The following is an 11,054-nucleotide window of genomic DNA, read 5'->3' on the forward strand; positions in this document are numbered from 1 at the left end:
TCTGATTATTTTGTCAGACTTATAGAACTGTGAACTCATTTTAACTACAAACCCCAACCACATCTGAGCTTCAGTCAAGTCAAATATATTATAAAATCGGTGGATGTATATATAGTTTGTTTTTTTGAGTAAGTGATATTTTAATTACTCACCCTTGACCACCAGTGGGCGCACAAGCATCGGTAGAAGTCAATCACCAAACGTCTGCAGCGATTCCTTTATTATTCAAAACCTTTGTGTAACCCAGGTTATCCACTTATTTATGTACACAATAAACACGCCACTCCCCCAAATTAACTTATGTACATTACAAAATGAACATTTGCCAAAAAATAGTTAGCTGCTAATAACTTTGAGTTACAATTTTTACAGAGGGTTTGAACAAACATGGATGGTTTTGTGGTGAAGGGAGGAACGGTCACTCCACTTCTGCCACGTGAGCGACCTCCACCTCCATGGTCTGAATCAGGTCAGGGGTCCCTTCCGGTTTGGTCTCCGTCAGGGCGTGCTGGGCCAAAACATAGTTCACCACTTGCATGATTCCCTGATCCGAGAGAGTTGCCATGGAGCCTTCTGCTGCCTGCACGGCCTCCATGGTCTCCACCGTCTCCTCGGTGATCAACACCGTCTCGATCTCTTCTGCGGGTTGGTGCTGGGCTGGTCGCAGCTCTGGGGGCAGATCGGACGCCAGAATACTGACGGCGTGCTCCACCTGCGTGCCCTGGTTGTGAAACTGGAGGGTGTCTTTCTCCAGCATGATCTTTCCGGGCAGATTGTCCACGTGGTACTTGGCCATGTGTTTCCGCAGGGTGCGCGCGTCGATATGGGCCTCCTGGCACAGGGGGCACACGTACGGTCGCTCGCCTGTGTGCGTGCGGACGTGGCGTTTGAGAGAGCGGGCGTCAGCCCAGGCGACGCCACAGGTGAGACACTCGAATGGTTTCACTCCTGCAAACATAAATAAATAGATAGATAAATCATAAGCAGCTTTCAGTTACTCATGTCAGGCCCAGAGTCTCACCCTGGTGGTTGTTGACGTGGCGTCTGTATTCGCGGAGCTGAGTGAACTTCCTCCCACACTGCTCGCACTCCCTCACCAGGTTCTGTTTGACCCGGCCCTTCTTCCCGTGAGTGGCTTTCTTTACATGTCTCCTGAACAGAGCCTTTTCATAGAACTCCTTTCCACACACGTTACACCTGCAAGAACATACGTGATCAATACGCAGATTCCAGAGCAGGGATCAAATCAAATCAATCTTTATTTATATAGCGTCTTCTACAATCAAAATTGTTTCTAGGTGCTTTCCAGAATCCCAGGGCCTGACCCCAGACAAGCAACAGTGGCAAGGAAAAACTCCCCTTTAACAGGAAGAAACCTTGAGCAGGACCAGGCTCATGTAGGGGGACCCTCCTGCTGATGGCCGGCTGGGTAGAGAGAGAGGAGAGGAGAGGAGAGGAGAGGAGAGGAGAGGAGAGGAGAGGAGAGGAGAGGAGAGGAGAGGAGAGGAAGGAGGAGGAAGAGGAGAGGAGAGGAGAGGGGGACTGAGAGGGATCAGTCCCAAGTATGCTAACAGGTGCTCCTTCTCCTTTATGAATGTACGGTTCTGGTTTCATAAGATTCCCGACTATAAAACAGCGTTAAAATGAGCCTCAGTGTATCACATTTCTGAGCGAGCTACACCTTGAGGCTAAACTATCACCAGGGCGATATCTTATCAAGCTTCTCAAGTCAGGAATTTAAATACATATTTAAGGCAGTAGCTCGGTCTGTGGCTGAGAAGCGGAGGGTTGTCGGTTCAAGCCCCGGTGCGGACAAAATTTAGGAGGCGTTCTGGTAGTAGGGAGAAGTGCCAGAACACCTTCAGAGCACAGCTGAGGTACCCTTAAACAGTTTATTCAACCTTTAAATTGCTGACAAGGGGGTGAAACAGGGGTACGCTGCCTTCACCCATATACAGCTGTACATACAAATACACCAGTAAGAGTAACAAGGAACCAGCATGAGATTAACTGGTGGTATTTCCTGAACGTTATCCTAAAGTACAGTTGTGTAATGAATCACAGTAAATCCTCTCTCGTAACAGCTCAACATAAATGAGAAGCCTGTTTAATAATTCCAGCCACATAATAATGTAACACAATCAGCAATCGTGAGTGTGGGTTTCGATCATGCGGCTCAGACTTCAGGACTTACTTAAAGGGCTCCGCGACGCTGTGCGACTTCACGTGCGAGTACCAGTCCTTCTTCCAGCTGTAGCACTTCCCGCACACCTGACACTGGAAAGGCTTCAGACCGATGTGCTTGTTCATGTGCTGCTGCAGATCTTTTGCCTCATAGAATCTCTTGTCACAGCTGAGGCGGGAAGACAGGACGGCACTTTAATAGATGAGCTCAGTGACCGGCTCAGAGATGATGATGATGATGATGATGATGATGATGCTGCTCGATCCGATGGAAAGTGTTACTCACTGAACGCAGGCGAAGGCGCGCCCGGTAGGTTTGGGCTGGTGCTTCTTCAGGTGTTTGCTCAAGGCCGAGGCTCGGTGAAAAGTCGCTCCGCACGTGTTGCACAGGTACTTTGATTCGCCTGTTGTATCCAAGCAGGGAAACAGCAAAAGAGTTTCAACTCAAGACTCAAACCGCAACCGGGAATGTTTGAATTCCTCTTCATTACTGCAATGACAACACGGTTTGCTACTGAGGGATAAAGAACGTGGACAGCAGGCTGACCTGTGTGGAGGCTGGTGTGCTCCTCCATGCCCCTCTTGCTTACAAATAACTTCTTGCAGTATTCACACTGGAACTGCTTGGTGAGCCCGTGCAGCGTGCGGTGAACGCTCAGGCTGTGCTTGTTGGTGAACGACTTGCCGCACACCTTACAGGAGTGAGGCCGCACCCCGGTGTGGTTCAGCATGTGGATCCGGAGGGAGTACAGCTTGGGCAAGGTCTTGCCGCAGATGTCGCAGACGAATTCTCTCTTGGTGTGCGGCGACTGGGCCTTATCCTCCAGCTCGCCCTCGCCCTTCCCCTCCGAAGGGGGTTCTGGCGGGGCTTTGCCGAGCGCCGCGCGGTGGCTGCTCTGCTGCTTGTGTCGGGCCAGGTGAGGGCGGAGCGAGGCCGCATACTGGAATTCCTTATGACACAGCTACAGTAAAGACACAGAAGAGTGGTCAGTGGGGTTTTTTTTACCCCGCCCCCACAGCAATAATGAACAAGACATGCTGGTTGTAGCTTACGTTGCACTTGTAACCGCGAGATTTCTCGTGCTTGAGCGTGTGCATGATGAGGGAGTATCTCCTTTCGAAGGACATGCCGCAGTCAGGACACGTGTGCTCGCCGGTGACGGCGCCCTCTGCACGGGTCTTCTTTGCGGCTGCAGCCTCAGAGTCCGCATCAGTTTTGACCTCTTCCACCGCCTTGCCGTCCACTGAATGAGCCTCTGGGTCTCCCTCTGGGGGTCCCCCCGTCTCAGACTGTCCTGCACCCGGACTCTGAACTGGATGCTTCGGTGGTCTTCCCCTCTTGCCCGGTCTCGGAGCAGCCTAAAACCATATTCTTGTTTAATGTATCCATCTGTGATTACCTTAAGTTTAAACATTGAACAACAGTTTGGAAGATTACAAGAATAAAAGTCTGACAGATGACTGCTGTTATCATTTGTGCGGAACAAACCTTCATTTTAAACCCTGAAAGTGTGTTATGAGACAGACGTGAGCAGTCTAAATGTAGTTTGGCTGTGCTGGGGTGACAGCATACCTTTGGAGTGACGGCACGTGGAGGAGTTGCGCCCTTCTCCTCCTCTTCCTCCTCAAGCCCCATATGGAGACGAGCATAACCGCCCTCGGCAATGGATCGCTGCCTCAGTCGCCTCCTGTTCAGGTCATCTGAAAGGCTCTCCTGCTGGTCTCCTTGGCTCTCGTCAGCAGATGGGACCTCTTCCTCCACGGGCGCAGGTTCCAGCTCCACATCCTTTTTCACTTTAGCTGGACGGCCCCGTTTACGCTTCTGAGGTTTAGGTGCCGACTCGGCATCCTCCAGAGGCGCGGCCGTTTCGGGCGCTGCAGCAGACTCCAGGTTGGCGGCCTCTGACGGAGCCTTTTCTGGGTCCACGTGAATGACAAAAGCTGCTGTTTCGGCGGCTGGGGGCTGCTCCATGGCCAGGCAGGCTGAGACCATGGCCAGAGACTCGCTGGCTCCAGCCTGGCCGCTGTGGGTGACCACGGTCATCGTCTCCGCCTCCATTCCCTCAGTGCTGCCTGTGATGAGTGTCACCGTCTCTCCCGGCTGAACCTCGGCGCCTTGAGTCACCAGGGTAACCGTGTCATTTTGCACAGCCTTCCCATGATGCTCTTTGTCCCCGGCAACGGCTTCAGCAACAACCGGTGCGGCCACGATCATCTGCTGCTGGATGTAGGCCCCTTCTGGAGTCTCCACAAACGCCAACTGCTCCCCAGCTACAGCTACTCTGCCCTGGGTCACCACCGCCTGGCCATCATCCTGCAGCGTGACCACATAGGCCTCGGGTATCGAGTCTTCTACAGGAGCCTGCTGACCCGATACAACGGTGTGCACGTCTCCTTTTTGATACACCTTGATTTTCTTCTCTTCCACCTGTTTATGGACGTGCTCGCATATCTGCAATACTTCCGTCATCAGCAGATGTCTTGCCAGGTTGGCAATATCTGCCATTATACAGAAATTGAATGTGAGCGTGGAGGTGTAGGCAAAATCGAGCAGAGGGAGGAAGCTGGCTTTGGAGAAACCTGCAGGAAGAAAAACATTCTATAAGTCTTCTGTTGAGGCAGGAAAACATTATTTAATAAAAAGCCACTGAACCCAGAAGCCCAGAAGACCACACTTGAGATAGACAGATAAAGTCAGTCACCTTTTACGTTACTTAAAGTTGATTTTATATTGTTAAGAGTATCTACAGATCTAATATTAAAGTTCTATATTATCATCTAGTATTACATGAAGAAGAAAATCAACACAACTACAGGTGTTCTGAAAATGCACTAAGGTACTGAACTTAAACTTTATTTTAAAGACTTTTACAGACCTTTATTCTTATGGCCATTGTAATACCTCCATAAAATTATTTTGCTAATTTTTCCATTTTTAAGGTGTCTTGTTGTCAGAATGATGTGGAAATGAGTAGTACTGCAAATAGGACAAAATGTAGTCTCACCAGAGAGGTCCACCACAGCCTCATGGGTGGAAGCAGCACCCCTTTCAAAAAAGAGTTCATGGAAATATTCACTGCACGCCGCCAGAATGGCTTTGTGTGCACGAAACTCGTCTCCTTCAATTAAGAGAGTGATGTCACAAAACTGATTACTGAGGCGTTGGCGGTTGAGCTTTTCCAACATAGTCTGGCTGTGTTTGGGCAGGAACTGATTCACCTCGCCCTTGCTGTCCACCTAAAGAGGAAATACAATCAAAGATTAGTAAAGATTTACTGCAAAGGGCACAAAAGGGCATCTCTGTAATCATAACATCTTTGAACATTTCAGAACGTACAAAGACCAACTCATGTTTGGTGGCTGTTTTGGAACCCTTTATTATTGGCTGAGGTGACGAGTCAGCTGAGAATAAGAAATCTGCCCCCTCCTCTTCCTCGTTTTCACTCGCGCCCTCTTTGCTTCGGTCTGATCGAGAGGTGACCCGGAATCCCGAAATATCATCCGCACTCCGTTTGCTCTGGCACTGAGCACAAGCTTTGACGTGGTCTTTGACCTGCTTCAAAACACCTGGGATGTCAAATAAAACAGCAAAATTAGGAGGTAAGTCAAAGATGCAGAATGATACATATTAGGAGCTCTGTCAATGTCAACAATTTCCTACTTAGTAAAAAGGGTAACAGAAAATACACCAAGAATACGCTTAGACAATTCTGACATTATTGTATACATGATATTATTTAAAAACGAGATACTTTAATTTAAAAAAATTCTCATAATTAAGATTTTTTTTATTTCACGATTGACAACCATGCTTTTTTTTTTTAATTATTATGGCTGCTCTTGAAGCATAATTTTCGTTTTTGCGGTAAAACAAATAAGGAATGTTTGTCCTGTATCAGTTTAACTCGCCACTAGAGGGAGACATAATTACACCTACAGCTGAAGCTTTATTTCAATTTGTGCCTCCCCTATTTGCGTACCAAACTCAACTACTTACAAATGCTTCCAATTTTCAATTAATACAGATTACCTCTCCACCAGTACTTGTGCGAAATTGCCTCCCACGTAAGTTGTTGATTGAGGTGCTCCCCTCTCTCTTTCATAACGTGCGCCTCGTCGATAAGTTCCTTCCTCCGGCTGTCCTGCAACACCACCTCCAGCTCCGTGAAAGCATTCTGGCCTTTCAGTCGACGTTGATAATACAAAACACCGTTTCGCACAACATAGCAGGCCGCTGCTTTGCGTATTTTCCTTTTGGTATTATTAGACGTCCCCGGTGCGTATGGCTCTCGATCATCAGTCAAATAGCGTATGATGGCCAAGTAGCTTTCTTCAGACGACATGTCTCTGTCCTCTTCACGGTATCCACGTTGAATTGTGATTTAATCTAGAATCGAATGCGACCTAAATTTATTGATGCGATTTTTTAAAAACTACCTCAGGAATAAGAATTCCCCAATACAAACGTTATAAGAACATTTTTAATTGTTTGTCCAAGTGGAACTGCAGTATCCGTCAGACTTGCTAGAACAGACAAAATGGCTGCTGCACAACCGGAAACAGCGTAATCAAAAGCGGATGCGCATCCTTTGCACAAGCTACCACAAGAGGGCACTTGTGGACTTATTAATACCCCTGCTGTTGAACTTTAATGTTACGTAACGCTTTCTTTTGTATAGCAACAACACATATTATTGTTTTTGAAGGAAGCCAACGATACAGTTTAATGCCTAGTTTCATATTATCGGTTTTTAATATATGTTGACCATTTATTCCTCTAAAAGCAGTACTACACACTGAAATAAAGCTCCATCTGCTAAGGGGCACTAGCTGCCATTAATCACAGCAGACAGCTACATATGATGACAGTGTAATTTATCCGGTTACTACATTATTTATGATTGGCCTGCATATTAAAATGAACACTGCAGTCTTTGAAATGTTTGAGCATCCTACCCATGCACATTTATGAAGGGCAAAGGTGTAAATATGGTTCATTTAGGATCTCAAAACAAAGGTATTTTTTATCTAAAACCAGCATCTTTAATGTCTTTCTGCCTGCCTGCCTGCCTGCCTGCCTGCCTGCCTGCCTGCCTGCCTGTCTGTCTGCCTGTCTGTCTGTCATCTATCTGTCTATCTAATGCTATAACCACTGGCACTGATGTGACACTGCATGTTTTACATTTCTATTTTTTATTTCTTGAGTTTGTTTTTTTGCTCTTTCTGAAGTTTCTCTTGCTCGCCCACATGTCACATACCAACCCTGACATCAAACACTGGTCAGTAATGTGTGTCAGCACCGCATTCCACACTGTCTGGGATGATATGCTGAATCTGGTACTACTGGTAGGACAAGTACAAAGTCGTCTGTGGTCTCCACAAGCATATAGCTGCAGACACAAACATGCCATTTCCTCCTTTCTCTGTTCAGAAGGACTGTGTGTTTGCTGTCAACTCTCACTCAATAAAACTCTCACTGCTGCATGCAAAGTATGTGTTGGACTGCTAGTTTATCTGGTTTCCCTTTTTTGTCTTGTTTAACTGCCTGTAGATGCCAGATCTAACCTCTTTTGCTGTCGACAGGCACCTCATCATGTGCAGGTGAGTCCTTACACAAACACTTGTTTGTGTAAGAGAGGGGTTTTTTTGCTTCCAGGCTTCAGGTTAGTTATCATAGACATTTGAATGCGATAGCTAACTGTTGGTACTCTCACAATCAGACTCAGCACAACTCATGCCCGTTCTGAACATCATGCTGCAGCTTCCTTGCACTTATTGCCACTTCCTCATCATTGACTTCCTACTCTTTGTGTGCACTCCATTGGGTTTTTAAGCCTCTTGCTTCAAAGACAAAAGGCATTCATGAGTCACAACAGGAAGGCTGGCACATGCGTCAGACTGATTAAAAAGAAAAGGTCGAGCGCAACAACAAATGAAACGTGACTCTCAGCATCTGCATGTGTTTTGTTTTTTAAAATAAGCGCTTATGCAGCATTTCTATTGTTTTTTTATAACGTTTGGTTAATCTTGTCGTGGCTTTGTGGCACAGCTGGAATTAACTTTCTGTCACTGCTAGAAAAAGCAGTGACAGACTGTCACTCAGTCCTCACTTAAGTCTCTTTGCTTTTTGGCATCACCACTGTCACTTGTTGAATTCATATATTCTTGCATCATCTGTTAAATATATTTACTATCATGTGACATCTAGGAAAAGCAGGGACAGGGTTAACCTTAACCTTAACCTTCAGATTATGGATGAGTTCCCCTATTACCCACACGGTTAACCATTTGACATTTGGTTTTATGCTTGGTGCTGAGTATTTTTGCCACCAAGCTGAAGCAGGCTATTGTTGACTGTCCACAAGTACAAAGACATCAAATACCATTAGAGGCCAAGATTTGACCGTCGTGTAAAGTGAGTTTTTTCAGTCGGAAGAAAATGCCATTTAAAAGTTATTATTTGTCCCGATTTACCGTGTGAAACTGAAACGATTAGAAATAATGTCATTGTGGTTTCTCGGCTTCCATCTCCGAGGCGTTCATGTGCTGAAGACACGGCGTTAAGATGTTCAGGAGCCTGAACCACCACGAATGCTGCAGTGTTTAAATGGCTTTTTTACCCCTCTGTTATTAAAGAAACACCCCCCGAGAGTCCAGATATGCTAAACATCGAATTTCCATGTATTTCCATGGTCCTTGTTTTATTGTTTGCTGTTATTTATTTTCAAATCAAATTTATTTTCTCCCCTGTGAAGCTTTTAAGGTGGCTCTCAGTCAAAAATAAATATTTAAAGTTCCTTTTCTTTGCATCCCAGAGTTCAGACACATCATTTCAATACAATTTGAACATCTCTCACCCTTCAGTGGGCTTCAGGGGCTGCTTTTTCTGCCTTCGTGCTAAACTAACTCAATTATTTCTAAATTCTACAGACTGCAAAGTGCTACTACTTGCAAGCAAAACTGTAAAGGATGCTTAAAGCAGCACCTAAACGAGTTAAACTGATTTATATGTTCCAAACGGATCTTATTTTCTATGAAATCCTGAGTAGATTGCTAAACCAGATATGAAACCTTTCAGGACTACTTCTGTAATCTACTCTCCTGCCGTTCGTGGGCCCAAAGTGGACTTTAAAGGTAACCAGAAGAATCTTGTGTCTGACCCAGACTCCAGAGCGAGATAAAGCACAAACGCAGCTGGGGGAACAGAGCGAGCGGAGACAGCCTTATCTTTCATTGTCCTGTTCCCGCTGCGTCCAAGGCCAGACAGTAATAGAACGGCTCTTCCCATACTGGAGTACTTTTCCATTACACACAGGCTGAGGAGAGTCTGTGTAGTACAGTACAGTACAGTATATATGAGTGCAGCTTCCTTTCAGACATAAATAACAAAGGACGTCATTTAATATTTCCCTGTGTCAAAGTCTTTATCGCCTGTGTATAGAGAAACGTCAGATCATCTGAGATGAGAGTTACCTTCCACAATCTTTGACATTCTCTCTCCTCTCTCTCATGTAATACTGCTGATTTTTCCATCTCTTCCATCTTCCGTTGCCCTGACCTTTGTGGGCCCGTCAAAGTTTGTTCCTCCCACTCGTCCCCATCACCTGTCAATGTCATGCACACGAATCGATCGGACCATTCAGAGCGTAAATGAATCTCAGTCACCTGTCGTCAACGGCAGACCGGGCAGAAGCCGAAGGAGACACATTGTCGCTGCTTTAATACATCATCCTGCACTTTATAACACCTCTGACCTTCATCTGCGATTACACCTTTCATGACGGTCAAAATCCTGATTTTGGGGGCCAGAACTCATAGCGCAGTCCTATTACATCACACCTTCAAACAGACGTGACCTTGAATTTTGTTGACCGTTGTCATGTAATCAATGCTGCATTACAGAAAAAACTGCTTTTTATAGTTATCTTATTCTTGTCGACAAAGTGACCATCAAAATGTAGTTAAGTGACCTCTGATCGAAGCCTAAATAAGAAATGTCCATTTCAGAGTCTCGCTGTGGGGAGAAACACTTGAAACCTGACTGCACCATACGTGGGTTGTTAATACAGCTTCGATATGCAGAATCATAAAACCACGTTGAAATTACGTAAAGAGAATAATCATAAAGTTTTCAGCAAATCCCAACATCAAGGATGTCATTTCAAATCCTCAAATTTTGAGATTTTTTGTGATATTTTCTCCACCGTGAGAACCTGTGAACCTGTGCACACCGGGTCTCCGTCGGGTTTGACACAACTAAGACACGAGCACGTGCTTGGTGGTGTGAGCCGAGGCCTGTTTTTGTAACACAGTGTTGTTAGACTCCTGCACTTTCCCTGCCCGGGCCTCTGGCCAACAGTCCAATTAATGCTCTATCAAGCCTCAGTGCGTCTTTTACACTCACAAGCTTGACCTTTCACCCACGGGCGATGCTACAAAACCAGAGGATCAGCACCCACACCCCTTTTAAAGCAAACACTCTGTCTGACGCTCCTTTTGTTTCGTTTCCAGGCTTCCATGAAATCAGCCACAAAGCCAATAAAGCTAACGAGGGAGGAAAAACTTGTTATTGGAAATACTGCGATGCAAGATTTCCCGCTCAGATGTTAAGGTGATTAATTCATCCATTCAGCTCAGGCCATCACAGGCTGCAAAACTGATTCTGTTTCAAGGCAAGAGTCACTGGTAAAGAATCCAAAAGCAATAAGGACACAGTTGTGTGGATGATCACTGTGAGCGGAACCAGTAGGGAACCAGTAGGTCACTCAGCTCAACTTACACCTCATGTTCTCACAATGCTGCGACCGCCTCCCCAAATCAAATCCCAAACTTTCCGCTCTACATACCCGGAGGGGAAAAGGTGTGTTAGC

At 46.0% G+C, this 11,054-nt stretch overlaps 1 protein-coding gene across 1 annotated transcript; it reads right to left on the reverse strand.

Annotated features, from left to right (window-relative positions):
- Positions 1–202: 202 nt before the first annotated feature.
- Positions 203–6,781, reverse strand: zbtb11 (zinc finger and BTB domain containing 11). The gene is made up of 10 exons (XM_011614486.2): positions 6,215–6,781; positions 5,522–5,751; positions 5,190–5,421; positions 3,758–4,764; positions 3,238–3,543; positions 2,732–3,146; positions 2,471–2,588; positions 2,195–2,353; positions 1,022–1,197; positions 203–948 (listed from the first exon to the last, which is right to left on the reverse strand). The coding sequence occupies exons 1-10, from the start codon at positions 6,525–6,527 to the stop codon at positions 419–421; spliced, it is 3,486 nt and encodes a 1,161-aa protein (XP_011612788.2). The 5' UTR covers positions 6,528–6,781; the 3' UTR covers positions 203–418.
- Between the last annotated feature and the right edge of the window lie 4,273 nt (positions 6,782–11,054).

This window comes from Takifugu rubripes, chromosome 20, assembly GCF_901000725.2.
Source record: "Takifugu rubripes chromosome 20, fTakRub1.2, whole genome shotgun sequence".
Lineage (NCBI taxonomy): Eukaryota > Metazoa > Chordata > Actinopteri > Tetraodontiformes > Tetraodontidae > Takifugu > Takifugu rubripes.